We start from the raw sequence: 15,995 nt of genomic DNA on the forward strand, positions 1-15,995 counted from the left end.
CAAAAATGGACGGTGGAATGCATGCATGCACGCAGGTTGCAAGGATGTGCGGATCCTGGGGCAGCCAAGCGGCCTTCTGGCACCCCAAGAGTGCTGCTATCTTTAGGCTTGGCTGACAAGGCTGCAAGCACACCAGAACCCAGATAGCCTAGCTCTACGGCTCGAGGGCGAGCCTGGCCAATGGCCCATGGCCACTCGGGCTTGGAGCTGGAGCCCATGCAGGTAAGAAGATTGCTGGGATGGTCCGGTGGCCAGCAAACTGGACACAGGCGGAGAGTCGATGATCTCCGTCGGATCGACGACCGCCTGGCGACTGGCGGGACCGTGTGGGCGACGATCATCGTTGCGCAGGTGTCGTGGTGTGGTCAGCACTCCGCCGTGACAGTAAGGCCCAGGACCCACCCAGTCACGCAACGACAACACAGGCGAGAACAATGGAGAAATTGACAACTCGCCGTCCCGCTACACAGGACAGACAGAACAGAAGGATCATTCCATTTCGCGCAGCTGGTTGTGTGTCATGTGTGTGCAAAGTAATCAGATCCAGCATCACCACATCGAGGTGAGCTGTGACGTGCTGGGATGAATTGCAGGTGGCCCCCATGAGCAACATCCATGGGCGAGCCCCTGCCCTTGGGTTTGCTCTTCAACTATGCATGTCTGGCCTGGCTTCTTTCAGGCTACTGGAACAACGAAGAGAAGTTGTGGCAACTCCTGATGCACCCCGGGAGGACTCCAGAATGAAACAATTGGCCAGCTGCCTGCCAAGCGACTACCTGCCCCATGATTGCGTCCGTACCTTAACCATGTAACTGCTCCAAGCTGAGTCATCACGTTAACAATGAGAGACGGCAACAGCAAGCTCATCAGACCAGGCGTGTCAAGAAAGGCTACTTGAACATCACAGGAACAAACAAGCTCTCAAGGTCTGGCAGAAACTACCCACGACTGGCCAGGAGACGCAGTGATGTTGTCTATGTTTACTGGAAGAGTTACAGGACATGTCATACTCCGTATTGATTTGTGCTGCTAAGCAGCAGAAAAGGAGATGCCTTTGATTGCTAGAATGGAGGCAACCATGTGAACATATGTATGTATCTGTCCAGATGACGCGGTCTGGCTGACTGCCTCTGGGCTGCTAGTTCTGCTCGTGATGCTGTAGCAACGGGAGGGGGAGTCCTGGGCCACTTTGATAGAGACAGACCGCGGGGACTAGTCGCGTTCCCAAGTTGCTCACAACCGCCCAGGCATCCAAACAAACAAAGACTGCCTGGTGCCATTGTTCCAACCCCTCCTTCTATCCACTTCAGACCATTCCCACGTTGCAGACGAGCAAGCTCGCTAGGGGCCTGCGACGAACCCGACACAGCACCATACCGCAGACCAGCACCATCCAGCTGCACCTCCCACTGCATCACCACTCCTCACCTTGACTGTGGTCATCGCAAAATGAGTGCAAAATTCGAGACCGCTGGCCCGTCAGGTGTCACTCGTGGTGGAGGTGAAAAGGCGTCGACAGCCCACCACAGCCAAGGCACGACCTCGTCCGGCCTTTCCACCACCAAAGTCTTCATCCGGGATGACGGAGATGCCTACCTGCTGATCCAAGAACTCAAAGATGGCAAAAGGGTGAGATATGTCGGCTTTCGAGTGTGCTCACAGACCATCAAGGACCACTCACCTGTTTTGTACAACCACCTCTTTGGTTTTCGAGGCGAAGCGGACTCAGGAGGGCCCCCCACGAAGGGTCGCTGTTGCTGTACTTCAGCCTAGAGCAGCCGAGCAGGTGCTTCACCTCATCCACGGCAACGATGATCGGTTCACACCTGACTCACTCTTCACCTCGGCCGAGGCCGGCAGTGACAGCTTCGTCGGAGATTGGTACAGCCTCATCCTCACCGCAGCCAAGTGCGAATGCATGTATCTTCTGCAGCCTTTCGCACGCCGCCTAGTCGATGCACTGGGACGGCCCAGGCCGCGCCGCCGCCGACAACTGCTCATGCTCGCCAGCATCTACTTCAAACTGGGCCGCCAGGCCCACTACGAAGAAGTCGTCACGCTCCGGATATTGGGCACGCCGAGGCCAGAGAAAGGGACCGAGGACCCTGAGCGCGACCTTGATCGCACGACTCGTCTGGGTCTCCAGGGTAAGTGCTCGCACGCGATGCCTTTCTAGCCATTCGCAATAACTGTTGATACTGAAACCGAGACCACCAGATATGGTCTTTGACCAACGCGACAAGCTCATGGAGCGCCTTCTGAGCCCGGTCTTTAACCGATTCGGACGCTTTCATGAGCCCAGCCGTAAGAACAGGGGCATTCTCTGCCCTGTAGGCGGAGACACTCAAGCATGCCAGGACCGCATGCATGGCGCGCTACGCCGTGAGCTTCAAAGAGTCGGACTGCCACAAGTCATGAGCCCTGTCAACCTCCGTTTCAGCCCACGCTTCTTGCACGAGAGGCTATCGCAAGTCAACACCGTACCTGAGACCGAGCGTGCCACCGCTCATGCCAAGTGCGGCTTGGACTACGCGGAAAAATTCGTCAAGAGGCACAACCTGGAGCCGGGCGTGGTGCGGGTTACCGACAAGCTGTTCCGATACCAAGCGTCCGCTGGCGAGAAGAAGGTCATGGCAATAATGGCGGACAAGATGAAGCCTTGGGCGTACCGTCCACACGAGCCAGCGGCCTGGGAGTCCCTGTATGGCCAGCACCTCGAGGTCTCTCTGAGCATGGATCCGCTAGAAGAGTATGGCCTCTATCCCAGCTTCTTCTTCAGATATGCAGACATCCCAGACTCGCCTATGTACCAATTCGACAGATATGGCGGTATCACGGAGGAGCGCAACCTGCGGTTCGAGGCTTCGTGGCGGATGAGGATCGGTTCCAAGTACTCGGAGGACTGCCTCTTTTCTGGCTCCGAGATTGAAGCCCTGCTGGCACGCCTTGCCTCTGAACGCGAACAGGTCGTTCTCGCCTGGGCGGCGCGCCGCAATGGCTCCCAGACCCCAGTACGCCTCACTGATCAGACTTCGGGGCATGGTTTCACGCTTGCTTGCCTGTGATGACTTGACATTTCAGGGGCTCTGTGTGCTATCATGTTCATCTGGCGAGGCTCTCATCATTCAGCAAAGAGCATTGAAGACAAATCGTGTATGAGTAAAGAAGAAAGGAATGGAATTCGAGTCTTGTAATATGATAGATGCCTGTAATTGAAACTTGAGAGTACCAATGTGACGGCAATGCCTACGCCTCTGCGATCCCACACTCGAGCAATCCGTGGATCTATGATTGAATGTGCTCTCCCTCGCTCTTGAGTTGCCGCTGGAACAAAGCATGTTCGACAATGTGTGGGTGAGCGGCAACTCCACATGGCGTAGCCTGTCTCCGGAGAAACAAGAGAAGCAGGCAGCACTACACCCCAAGTCTCATACCAGGACCAACCCCCTCCTTGCCTGAACCAGCTTCACCTCAACATCACCAAGCACCAACCACAATGCCGTCGTCGTTTTTCAACACGCTCGCGTTCCGCCCGGCGGTCCCCGCTGCCGAGGATCCGAATGTGGACAATAGCACGGCCACCAGCACGGCCGATGTTGCCTCCGCCGCTATTGCCACCAGGAAGAGAGCGCTCCGACGCCGAGCACAAAGCGTGGCACCACACCCCAACTCTCACATACCAATCGTCATTGACAGCCGGGGCGACCTGCTCGTCCAGGTGGGCGAGGAGCGACTTGTGAGAACCTTCCAGGTCTCCGCTGGCACCCTCGCGCGCCACTCTGGTGTCTTTGATGCGATGCTGTACGGCGGCTTCACCGAGTCCAAGCCCGACAACGCAGCCCAGACCTGGAAGATCACGCTCCCAGACGACGACCCGGACTGGATGGAGCAGCTCTTCATCCTCATGCACGGCAAGTACCAGTCCTGGATCTTCCGCACCCACTCGGGACCTCGGGTGATCGAGCTGGAGCACATCTACGACTTCCTCGTCGTCGTCGACAAGTACGACTGCATCGCGCTCGTGGCGCCGTGGGCCCAGTTCTGGTGCGCCTGGTTCGACAAGGTCCCGGCTCACACCCCCACCGCGACGTCGCTGTACTACTTGGCCTGGATCTACTACCAGCTCGGCCAGACAGCTCGCTACGAGCATGTGGTCACAGAGTTGATCTACTCGGTCCATCCAGAGGCCACATTCAAGTCCCCCGAGGTCCTCCCGCCTTTTCTCAATGGTAAGCATCCGCCTCAAGCATTTGATCATGATCAGTTCCAAAATCCTTGGGAATGAAAACGAAACTGACGGCTTGGTATTCTTTTTTCTTTTGTCTTCACTGCAGAGATCATTTGCAACACTCGCACAGAGGTGACCATCCAGCTTCTCGACACCGCGAGGTTCTTTATCCGCCAGCTCACCCACGAGGAAAAGGTGATCAAGGACCAGTTCCGCACGCAGCGGCGCGACAAGGACGGCCAGATCCACGAGGACCACGCCTGCGCCGACCGCATCCTGGGCACGCTCATCTCCGTGCTCGCCCAGCACCGCCTATGGCCGATCCCCGCGGCCGCGGACGTCGTGAAGGTCAGCCCGCAGAGCGTGTACGCCGCGTTCGAGGCCGTCGTGGCGGCCGCCAGGGGCGACCACTCGCAGTGCGTGGACTGCGGCGCGGACCGCGAGTTCTACGGCAGCGGCGGCGGCGGCGGCGGCGATGGCGGCGGCCAGGACCCGTCACAGGGCTGGTTCGCTGTTGTGCTGAAGTGCCGCGACAGCTGGAAGTACACCGCGTCCGAGGCTGAGTATGCGTTCATGTTTGCGCAGAAGGAGAGGATGGGCTCGCAGGCTGCCAAGGACAAGCCGCTTCCTGGTGCGGCGAAGACGACGACCGCGTCTGCCAAGAAGAATTGAAAGGAGAGAGGGGGGCGGGGGGCAGTTTGGGTTATTCTGATGGATTGGATTGAGCCAAGATTCATGTTTCTGTCGGGCATCATCATTTTGCAGCTGTTCTTTTCGTGGAATAAACCGCGATATCGACTGTCTTTTGGGGGAACAGGCATGAATCACACAAGACGCAGTGAGAGTCAGGAGTCAAAAGGGTTAATGGTCTTTTTCAAGTCCAATACCATTGAGATTCATGGTTGGCGAGCAAACAGAAAAGTAGAACGAGTTCTCCATGTCATGATGGTGGAAATTAGAATAACTTTACAGGGAGAACCAAGAGAAATGAGCAAACTCTGATATCATGACGGAACCATCACATTCCTCCGAATTGCCAAGTCTCAAGGTCGGAAAGCTGTTGCTTATAACGCGTTCACCTGTATCCAGTCGCGTGAGCGCCTGGTGAGCGTCTTGAAGAGCTTGTACGGCCAGAAAGGAAAAGAAAGAAAAAGCTTGAAGACATTGTCCCCGTGGCCGACCGAGGCAGCAGTGGCGGCGTAAGAGACTCCTCAATGTTGAAGCGGCACCGTCAACCATCACCGGGGAAACAATAGCTCTGGAAAGGAAAATCTCATGTCCCGCCAGCAAAGCCGCAGGCCCCGTCTTCCGCACGCAACCCACCCACCACTCATCACCTTCCGTCACCTAATCACCCTCTACTTCCTCCTCATCAGCAATCAGGCCTCGAATCAAAATGCGTCGCCGTCTTCAGCTGATCTTCAGAAAGATCATGAGGGGCCGCAAGCGGGAGAGTTCGACCCTTGAGAATGAGTCTCCCCAGACGATCGATCGCCCCCTCGAGTACCGAAAGATCATCATCGACCCGTACGGCGACCTGATCTTGTGGATTAACCATGAGGACGAGCGCGATCCAAGAATGCGGCCGGGCTTCCAGGTGTGCTCGCGGGCCTTGGCACGAGGCTCCGTTGTGTTCCGGGCCATGTTCTATGGATACTTCAAAGAGGCGCAGAACCAAGGTGGCCAGCGCTCCGTCGAGCTGCACGACGACGACTCGATCGCCATGCTCGAGCTGATGAATGTCCTGCACGGCTTCTGGCGTCGCTTTCAGCTGGGGAACCTGCGACTGACACCCGAGTTCCTCAGGGACGTCGCGCTCCAGAGCCGACACATCCAGGCCATGTACGACTTCTTCGTGGTGGCTGACAAGTATGACTGCATTTTCGCCTTGGGGCCGTTCATCCCCCAGTGGAACAACATCCTCACCAAGGTCACCAGAATCTCGTTCGACAAGGTCTTCATGCTGGCCTTCATCTTCTACCAGATGGGCCACAAGTACAACTACGAGATAACCGTGAGCGTGCTCATCAACCAGGTGCCGCTGTACACTCCGGACGTGATCTACCTCCCTGTCATGCCGCCGGACCTGATGGGTACGGTCCCCTGCGTCCCCCTGACTACTTTATATGAGGGAATACTGACTGACTTGGTTGGGGGGCTTTTACAGAGAAAGTCATGGCAGGTCGCCTTGGAGCCATCGAACAGCTCCTCGCACCTTTCAGGGCGTTCTTTGACGAGTTCGACCGCGCCCAACCCGTACATCTGAAGTACTGCCGGGCCACTGGCGAGAACAATGGACCAGGCGAGGCTCTATGCTGCATGTACAACCTCCTCGTGAAGCTACTCATCGCCCTGACCGAAGCCAACCTCTACCCCATCCCACCCAACGAGGAGGTGCCCCGGTCCGCAAACAACCTCCGCCGCGACCTGCAGAAGGTCCGGGACGCCGTGAAGGGCCAGGACGATCACTCAAACTGCGGCCCGTTTCCGCCCGACAGCGAGGCGGCACAGGCTCCGGATGGTGGTCCTCGCGGTACATATGGCGCCAATCTGCTTCGTGACGCGGGACACTGCTACCAGGCCTGGACGGGACAGGCGGGTATTGATGGAGTCCCGTACACGGCAACAAATGGAGAGGCGGACTACATGTATCGTCAAGCCCGCAGTGCCGGCCTCTAAGCTCACGATGACGCAGGGTGCAGCTTTTTGTCTGGAGATGAGGACGTTTGATGACAAAGAGAGGATCTCTACTTTCTGCCGACTGACAACATCACTGCACCAAGCTGCATTATTGACCACCTTTTACAAGGTCCCTACGGAAGTTGCCGGTCGCGGAACAACCATTTACCAGTAAAACTTTGAGGCATGAAAGGGGTGGTTGAGCAGCTCCCAGGAGATTAGGCTGGCCAGAGCATCAAAGCGGCTCCGCAACAAGAGCGAGACTTGGCAGCCTCCACTTTGTTTGTTGTTTCACTGCGACACACACATTCACACAAGGTTTGACGGCGCGGCCAATCAGAGCAACCTGGACCTACCAATTCAGGCAATTTGTTTCTTGCTTGCATGGCAGGGCAGTGGGGGGCCTTTCCGTGGACATCGTCAAGATCACGGGTTTGGGTTCGGCGCCGGTAGTGGGATTTGCAGAATTCGATTGTATGTAGTTCTTTGAAAAAAGTTCACGGTATTTTCGTGTGCCGGTGATTTTCTTGTGATGCTGCACATCTCATGCTCTCGTGTCCCAATGGCCAGCGCGTGGTACAGTAATACCTAGCCCAGCACCGCTAGGCTGGCCCCAGGCACAGCGCCTCCGCCACAATGGCGGTGGAGCCTCCACTGATCCCGATCCCCGATGACGGCGTTGTATCGCATCCTCGATGTGCGCAGCCTCACAGACAGTGCCTCAGCAAGGGCCTCTCGTGGTGAGCCTCTCATCGATGCAATGTATCGTAGCTTCAGCATGGTGATTACGGGGCACACCGTAGCAGGGATTTAATTTGTATGAGAAGCCCATGGTTTGGTTGAGTGTCTCGTGTCGGCATCTTAATGACCAGTAAATGCTGAGTATTGCACCCGCCACGGTGATCCTAAGTGGCCACAACAGGCTATCCGGTAACCGGCTCATTCCACTGCCAATCCTGCTATGGCTGTGACCGAAGCAGCAAAATGCCCCTGATGAGCGGCCCGGACAGCTTCGTGCACTTTGGTGTAGCAATCGATCTGCCGTAACGGACGCGAATCAGATGTCAAAAGGCACATGCTCGGTTGCTATTCCTGGTGCTGCAGCGGCCATTGATCCGCCGTGGGGCGGCCGTCCAGGCATGCTGCACCTGGCCAGCTCCTTTACCAACCAAATTGTCATCTAGCACATCCTACAGTCTACGTAGTACTGCCCCGCCAGGAAATTTTCCGGTTTGAAACAACATGAAGGAAGCATGCGGACCAAGTACCCTGACCCGGGCTTCCCCACACGTTTTTCTATAACACAGGCGGTCTGGGCTTACTGGCTGTGGGGAGCGGAGACAACGGAGTTCCAGCGCGGTGGATTTTGTTTTGTTTGCTGACGCATCTTAAGATGACCTTGTGCTCCCAGTGCCGCGATTCAACAACAGTCCATCACCACTTACGTGTTCAAGCCTGAGCCCCTCCTCGCAATGGATTGCTAAGCCGGCCGTTTCTCCGCGTGGAGCTGATGCATCTTTAGCTGGTAAGAAAACCCACTTGCCCCTTTGAAGCACATTTCACATTTCACCATCCCAACATTAAATTCCATGACGCAATAGCGTCGCACTCGGCGCCAGACCCGATCTCAACGATCGGCATGTCCTGCAGTCCCCTGGTTCGGCGCTGTGTACGACGACGGCAAATTCCTCTCTGCTTTCTCCTTGCTGCTGCTGCACCTGCTGCTGCAAATGCATGTCCAGCCGTGCCGATCTCGACGGCACAACGTGAAACACCGACGGTCCGGGCGGGGGGGGGGGGGGGGGGGGCGCGCGCATCCTTTTGCATACCAAAATCTTACGTATCACGTAGCGGAGCACACCTCATAACATGCCACAGGATAATATCACACACACAGCTGGCCTTCGCGAGGTCATGCAATCCCTCAGCCACAGTCGCCCCGGTAGGTCTTTACATAGAATACTTCAGTTGACTCTGCTTTCTTGCATGCGCCTTTTACCCCACACTAGAAATCGGCCCCCCATCTCCGCTTCGTTTCAAGAGAAGCAGCAGTCTTATGTGCGTAGTAAGCACAGCACACCCAGCAATGCCACGCCGACGCCATGCAGCAAGCAACAACAACAACACAGATGCTGGCCGGGGGGCTCCCCGGGCGTGCATATGGAAAGCTATGACCAACACCTTGGTTCACCGCGGGGGGGGGGGGGGCTGGATCGGCTTGTTTTGTGTTGTCGTTGTTGTTGTTGTTATTGTTGTATATTTTCATGCATAGTTAACTCTACACGTAAGCGTGTTTTCCGCAGTTCCACGCTACCCAGCCATTTCATAGCGAACCATGGCTGACACTATGTTCCCTGCGCTCTGAGGTTGATTCGCTCGGCTACAGGACGGATCGGGCGGTGGCAGCGGCACGCCATAAAAACTGCGCTTGTGGAATAGACAGTCGACGGGAGCAGTTCCAACGAATAAGATACAAACGGCGCGCGCTATCAAGAGTGAAAGCAATTAGTAAGGTCCCAAGTCGATGTGCCCGAGCGCCTGCCCTGCCGTGGCTGGCCTCAGTAGTGCGGCTGGTCCCCCCAAGAATGCCAATTTCGCGCCAAGCAAGGCTTAATTCCTCCCATCCCCGCCCTGCCATCTTGGTGCCTTCAAGGCAAGTCTGGTCCTAGCTCGGGTGGCCCCCTTCGCCCACACGGCTCAGTGCTTAATGTTTAGTGTTGTGCGCTACAATCATACTGTATTGTCCGAGGGATTGGACTAACGCAAGACCGAGATGTGCAGCGTGAATGGCTCTTTTTGAAATCATTTTGCTCTATCCTGGCTCGGATAATATCATACTGTAGACATTCTCACCTCTCCGAATTCACAGGTTTGAAAAGCGAGAGACAGATGCTGTTCTCGAGAAAGATGGCATGCGGTACTGGGCTGAAAATGATTTTGTTTAAATATGCAGAACAACAATAAAAAAGACTCCACCAACTCCATCGGAATGCAATGTGACCAGAAAAATGCTTTTAGATTTGTCGTGTAGCCGGAAATGCGCCAAATAAGATGCAGCAGATGCCATGCAATGTCGCGCCAAGAAACGCCATACGTAAATCAGAGCTCTTTCGTAATACACCGTTTCTCTCCCTCACTACAAGGCCCGCGCCCTACATCGGTGGTGTCTGGCCCAAGGTGTTGAGCACGACAGTGTTGTAGTCGCTCGAGGCGTCAAAGAAGAAGTTCTGGTCCAGCTCCAAGCCGTCAAACACGTCCGCCGTCGAGCCCCAGCCGGCCGTCGTCGCAGCCGGGTTGTTCATGCCAATCGCCTGCCACAAAGCCTGGTTCAAGTGCAGGCCCCCGGTCGTGTCCATCATGTTGCCGTGGTGGTCCGGAAGGCAGTTTGGCGCTGACGTCACTGACGTATCCAGCACGGTCATTGGATACACCTTGTCGAGAGCCGGGGAGCTGAAGGCGGACGTGCTTGCCGTGCTGCTTCCTTCCCGGCTGTCGAGATATCGTCCTGCGGCAAAGGACTCGTGCACCGCCACGGCATCAGCCCAGCGCTCCAGCCTCATCTGCGTCAATCTCATTTTCTTCGACGCCAGGTCCCAGATGTTGTTGTCCCATGCGCCGCCTTCCTGTGATGCCAGCATGCGCCGGGCTTCGTCAAATCGGGATACCATGGCCTCGAGGATGCCGCCAATGTCGATCTGCAACTCTGGTTGGGTCATGATGTGCGTCTTGATTGCGGCAACGGCTGTCGAGACACAGAAGTCAGTTTTTGTGACGCCAAAAAATTGGAACCTTGTAAAGGTCATACCTGGTACTTGACTTAGCCCAGGCTCCGTGCCACACAGCTTAGCCCATCGCGATAGCATTGTTATGGCGTTGATCAGCTGTGCACAGGCCGGCATCGGCAGCAGGAAGTACTCGGATGGGTCCAGGGCAAGCCAGAAGGAGAACCAGTGCTTTAAAGCAGCATTGCACTTATAGAAGATGCCCAGGTGTGAAGCGTAGGTCGAGCTGAGCGAAAGGGTTTGGAAGGAAGAACCAAGCTTCTCCAGCATCGCGGCGTCGATGATCGGTGGCTCCCAGAGCCGTAACGTGGCAGCGTTGACGTGGCAGGTGATTAGTTCTGCGAGGAAGAGTGTCAGCACTTTGCTTACTGCGTGCGAGCATCGCGTCCGACTCACTGTTGTTCTGCAAGCACCGAGGCAGTGCAGACTTGAACTTGTCCAGTTCCTGCTGGAATGCATCAAGGTACACATTCATAGGTGCGCGCGATATGTCCTGCAGATCCTGTGGGAGGTGTTCCTTGGCATGGAGCTGCGAGATGCGCTCGGTCAGGTGCTGTACGCGGACGAGGTTGACGATGAGGTAGTCCGTCTCATATTCGCGGGCTGCCTCCAAGTCCTTCATGCATTGTTCTAGGTACGGAGTGTATCGGATCGGGTCTAATCGTTGGAACGCCAGCGCAACCCTTTAAACTTGTCAGTTTCCAGAAATCGTAATGCATGGAGCGCGCCACGCGGCGCGGGGCCAACTTACACCGAGTTCATGTACCACACACCGCAAAGTGCTCTCCGTTCCTCATTTGACCGTGGCTGTGGCGACTCGTGATGCAGCACAATCAACCTCGACCGCTCTGATAATTCAGGCGCCCGGTTGATGCCAATGTCGGCCGCCAGGCTGACGGCCAGAGACGCCAGGTTACCCATCTGCGCATGCAGCATGCAGTGGTAGTGGTAGTAGCCAAGGATCAGCAGTACAACCTGCAGCATCTCAAGCGACCTGTCTGCCCTCATCATCATATGCTCGTAGAGATGCTTCATGATGTAATAACTCTGTGCGCGCATGGACTTGAGGTTCCGATACGAAGCAATCATCTTGATGGTGGAGAACAAGAAGGGCTTCTCGGCGGCGAGCTCGGCGGCTCTCAGACCTGGTCGAAGAGTGATGAATGGGAATTCCGGCATGAGCTGCGTCATGAATATCGCCAAGAGCGCGTCGTCCGACTCGACCTGGAGTGGCGTGTCGACATCGACAGGCCGACAATTACACGTCATGTGGGCATTGTCACTGAAAGGCTGGAAGGTGGCCCTGACCGACTCTGGTGGGGATGTGGATGCTGGGGAGGCTCTAGAGCTGGTGTAGGAAGAGAAGCAACCGTCAAAGTCCCTGGTGTAGTCGCGGAGGTTGGTCCCTGGCGGGATCTCGCCCGAGTTGGAGGCTTTGAGCAGATCCACCAAGCTGTTTAACCTCTCCTCGAGCTGTGCAGTTTTCCTGTGTCGAGTAGATCAGCATGGAAGGAGCAAGCATTGTGAATATGATTTGCTACTCACGATGGTTTGCTTTGTCTCTTCTTTCGTGGCTTGTGGACTTGGTTTGTGCAGTCTTTGTCCAGACGCTCACACCTAGGACATATTAGCACAGACAGCAATGCAGTCGTGATGGTACAACACGCACCTGTCGCATTTGACTCCTGGTGACTCGTTGGGGCGAATGCACTTGGCTTTGGCGAGGGCACAAGCAGCACAGGCGGCGCCCCATTTCGCGATGCTTGTAGTCTTGGACTTGTCCATGACACTCGGTGAAGAGAGCGCGTTGAACACGATGTTTGTGGTTGAAGCACAAAGTGCTGAAGAGGCAGGAAACTACTAACACGAGCCCGGTAAAGGCAGGCGGGCAGGATCTTGGCTGGGTATATGCCAGTAATGAAAGAACCACAAAGCCCCAATGACGAGCCGGAGTTTAGCGGGACTCTCCGTAAATCGAGTAAGACGCGCGGTGTGAGAGGCTTGGTCGGAGACGCTTGTGCGTGAGCCGGGAGGGCGGTTGCACACAGCCTTGCAGTGGAGAGTCGTGGAAGCGAAACCGGCCTCTGGGCTCAGGCGATGCCGCAATCGAGTGCCTTCCCCTCACTCCAAGCTGGACAAGATGGTAGCCGGGGCTGCCACTGCACTGCTGCGAGTATGTGAGAAGATCGGGTTATAGATGGTGTCTCAGGCTGGAGACGGGCGAGGTGCTTAGCCAAGGGCTGGGCGAAGCCAAGGACCGGCCGGGGCCAAGAAGGAGCTTGTGCAGTACTTTGGGCGGATAGTTGACCCGCAAAGATGCATACAAGGTCGCGTGGTCAGGGTTGCACGCAGGACCGGGCTGGGATTTTGGATGTGATATGGTTGCAACCAAGAGCACCGTAAGGCAACGATCGTTTCGTCTTGGCTGTTGGGCAGGCGGCGGCTGGTTTTGTCTCCAAGGCCAGTCCAGCTGGAAGGAACCCTGTGCAGTGCGGCCGGGACTTCTCAACAAGGCCATGTCAATCAGTGGTGTAAGCAATGATGTGGTGGGCGCTGCAGCTTACTACCGGGTTCTGGCTGTCCCGCTGTTGTGGCTCTAGTGACTTGTCCCAGGCGCCAAGATCTTCGTCTGCAGGCCCGCCGAACATGGTAAGATTTCTCCAGGGCAGCAATCGTCCGGAGCTAACAGAGCCAAGGTACCGAAGCGACGACGCCTCATGCACATGTGTGGGGAGATCTCCCCACGATATCCACTGGCAATGTCTGGTCCTGCTTGGGGCTTGAGGCTTGTGCCAGAGTCTTCCAAATCAACCTTCAACCTCTGGCTAGCGACCTCGGTGAATAAGAGCTGACCCACAGCTGAACCTGGCTGCGACAAATATAGAGCCGAACCTAGAGCGTATGCTGGTAGCTCTCATATACCCAAGGGGCGGCGAAAGCTGTCCATTTTACTGCATGACGTCGGCGTTTACTTTACCTTGTCCTCGTAATTTGCGCGAATGAAGTTGTACAGGGCTGTTCATCGATGCGGCAGCGGCAAGGGCTGCCGAGAGCAATGAGGTATTGATCATAATTCAACTCGGAGACTTCTGGACAAGTACAAGGCTGTAGGCTCAGGGTTCAGAGGTTCAGAGGTTCAGAGGTTCAGAGGACCTGCGCCGACTGCTCGGTTTCGTACCAGGCTGCATGTGATCTACAGCCGTCTGCCGGCAGTGAATTTGATGGGAATTGTGCGCAACACAATGCACAAATATATCCACAAAAGCCATCTGGTGGTGGACGCGATGCACTTCAGCCGCAACAGAAGGCTGCAAGCTCAGATTGGCTTCGTTTCAAGTTGCGTCTATGTGGTGTTTCGGCGGTCAGCATGCCCGCTCCGCTTTATGATTACTACAATCCTTCCTGCCAGCCATCAAGGGAGCTCGACGGTCCTGCGAGAACTGGCCCACCACAGAGCGCCGGAACATGTTTATTCCTTCTCACAGCTTCTTGCGAGCAGGTATAGTATACTGCATCCCACGCGTCACGCTACCGAACCATAGCATCCAGTTGTCGTAGATCGCGTGAATGCGCCCCGAGTATGGTGCCTGGCCGGTCACTCGCGGCAGCCGATCCTTGGCCGCGACAAAGTAGGTGGAGCTGTGCGAGATGACTGGCTTGGATGGCGTGGCTTTTGCCATGTCCTCGACGACCGGGACTGCTGATGTAGCACCAATCTTGGTCATGTGCTTGTACACCTGAATGAGGAGCCGAATGCTGGCGTCTGCGCCCAAAGTCCAGCTGGTTGTCGTGTAGCCAAAGACGGCGCCCATGTTGGGCAGCCCGGTAAGCATCGCGCCTCGCCAGGCGTAGCTCTCCCCAATGGAGAAGGGTTTGCCGTCAACCACAGGCGCGAGACCGCTCAAGAGTTGGACGTGCAGGCCAGTAGCGGTCACGATTATGTCTGCTTCGATTTTGCGGCCCGACTTTGTGACTATGCCATCTGCAACAACACTTTCGATGGTGTCTGTCACGATTTCACAGTTGTCGCGGTGAAAAGCCTTGAAGAAGTCGCCATCGGGGCACAGGCAGAGGCGTTGCTCAAATGGTAAATACCGGCTGCTCCTTGGTTAGCATGGACACTGGGGGCCGGTGTTTCAAGTGACGTACGGGTTGAAGTGCACGTCAACATCAACGGAAGACGGAAGTTCTTTGCGCGCGAGCCACATGAGAAGCTTCCTCCCGAGCTTCGGAAAGTAGAGGTTGAACAGCACGAATAGGTGCTCCTCGATGACGCAGCGCCACCAGTAGATTGGAAAGGCCAGCCAGGAAGGCAGGAAGCGCTTCAAGAACTTGCCATCAGGATTGACAGATGGAACGCTGAGCACGTATGAGGGACTCCTCTGAAGCATGGTGAGCTGGCCAGCCGTCTTGGCCATTTCCGGGACGATGGTGATGGCTGTGGCGCCGGAGCCAAGGACGACGACTTTCTTCCCGGCCCAGTTGAGGTTCTCTGGCCAGAACTGCGGGTGCGCGACAATCCCGTTGAAGTCGTTGATGCCAGGGATGGCGGTCTCGAGGGGCTTGTCATATCTGTAGTAGCCGCAACAAGCGAGGACAAAGGACGCACGGATCGTCTTGTCATTGCCGCCCGAGGTTGTGGACAGGGTCCACTGCTGCTCATCTGACGACCAACTCGCGGCGGTGACCTTGTGGTTGAACTGGATCTTCTTGTCGATGCCCTCGTCGCGGGCGGCGGCTTGGAGATAGTCGCGGATGAGGGCGGCGTTGGCGATGTCCTTCTGGTGCATCCAGGGGCGCCATGGCAGGCCGAAGGAGGTGAGCTGAGAGTCTGAGCGGAGGCCGGGGAAGTTGAAGAAGGACCAGGTGCCGCCCACGACGTCGCGGGCCTCGAGGATGGTGTATGAGCAGCCGGGCAGCTGGGTCTTGAGGCGGTAGGCGGCATCGATGCCCGAGATGCCAGCGCCAATGATGACGAAGTCGTAGTGGTCCATGGCGAGATGCTGCGATTGTATGAGCAGGTTCACGGAAGGAAGATTGGGATTCCCAAAAATCTATGCCCGGAGGTTGTGATGTTCGACAGCTGAAGCCATGAGACACAGGCGGCGGCACATCACGAGATTTGACGCGTGCTGCCCCGCACGGGAGACGAGAAGACCCTGGACTGGAGGTCGGCGACCCTGCCAGGGGGGCCCATTGCCTCTGGGGCTTGCCGAATCTCGTGGTGCTGTAGTTCACTAGTCTACAGCGTGCCGCAGGTGCGGTGTACGCAGTCTACCTTCAGCCTGGAGGTTTTGCGGGAGCCG

The 15,995-nt window shown here is 56.3% G+C and overlaps 4 protein-coding genes across 4 annotated transcripts; 2 read left to right on the plus strand and 2 right to left on the minus strand.

The window, feature by feature from the left end:
- Nucleotides 1–180: 180 nt before the first annotated feature.
- Nucleotides 181–3,065, plus strand: B0I36DRAFT_428918 (uncharacterized protein; the record flags this gene model as incomplete). The annotated part of the gene is made up of 6 exons (XM_046162474.1): nucleotides 181–222; nucleotides 352–384; nucleotides 594–808; nucleotides 1,383–1,629; nucleotides 1,769–2,147; nucleotides 2,218–3,065. The coding sequence occupies 6 exons, from the start codon at nucleotides 181–183 to the stop codon at nucleotides 3,063–3,065; spliced, it is 1,764 nt and encodes a 587-aa protein (XP_046014691.1).
- Nucleotides 3,066–3,496: 431 nt separating this feature from the next.
- Nucleotides 3,497–4,994, plus strand: B0I36DRAFT_381501 (uncharacterized protein; the record flags this gene model as incomplete). Its single annotated transcript, XM_046160866.1, has 2 exons — nucleotides 3,497–4,229; nucleotides 4,335–4,994. 2 exons carry the CDS (start codon nucleotides 3,497–3,499, stop codon nucleotides 4,898–4,900), a joined length of 1,299 nt encoding a protein of 432 aa, XP_046014692.1. The 3' UTR covers nucleotides 4,901–4,994.
- Nucleotides 4,995–9,965: 4,971 nt separating this feature from the next.
- On the minus strand, nucleotides 9,966–12,677 carry B0I36DRAFT_82412 (uncharacterized protein). Its single transcript, XM_046163401.1, has 6 exons — nucleotides 12,359–12,677; nucleotides 12,235–12,306; nucleotides 11,441–12,175; nucleotides 11,086–11,372; nucleotides 10,713–11,027; nucleotides 9,966–10,649 (listed from the first exon to the last, which is right to left on the minus strand). The coding sequence occupies exons 1-6, from the start codon at nucleotides 12,472–12,474 to the stop codon at nucleotides 10,060–10,062; spliced, it is 2,115 nt and encodes a 704-aa protein (XP_046014693.1). The 5' UTR covers nucleotides 12,475–12,677; the 3' UTR covers nucleotides 9,966–10,059.
- A 1,211-nt stretch (nucleotides 12,678–13,888) lies between these two features.
- On the minus strand, nucleotides 13,889–15,911 carry B0I36DRAFT_284711 (uncharacterized protein). Its single transcript, XM_046151572.1, has 2 exons — nucleotides 14,839–15,911; nucleotides 13,889–14,787 (listed from the first exon to the last, which is right to left on the minus strand). Exons 1-2 carry the CDS (start codon nucleotides 15,681–15,683, stop codon nucleotides 14,169–14,171), a joined length of 1,464 nt encoding a protein of 487 aa, XP_046014694.1. The 5' UTR covers nucleotides 15,684–15,911; the 3' UTR covers nucleotides 13,889–14,168.
- Between the last annotated feature and the right edge of the window lie 84 nt (nucleotides 15,912–15,995).

Source organism: Microdochium trichocladiopsis, assembly GCF_020744255.1.
Source record: "Microdochium trichocladiopsis strain MPI-CAGE-CH-0230 chromosome Unknown B0I36scaffold_3, whole genome shotgun sequence".
In the NCBI taxonomy this organism is placed as follows: Eukaryota; Fungi; Ascomycota; class Sordariomycetes; order Xylariales; family Microdochiaceae; genus Microdochium; species Microdochium trichocladiopsis.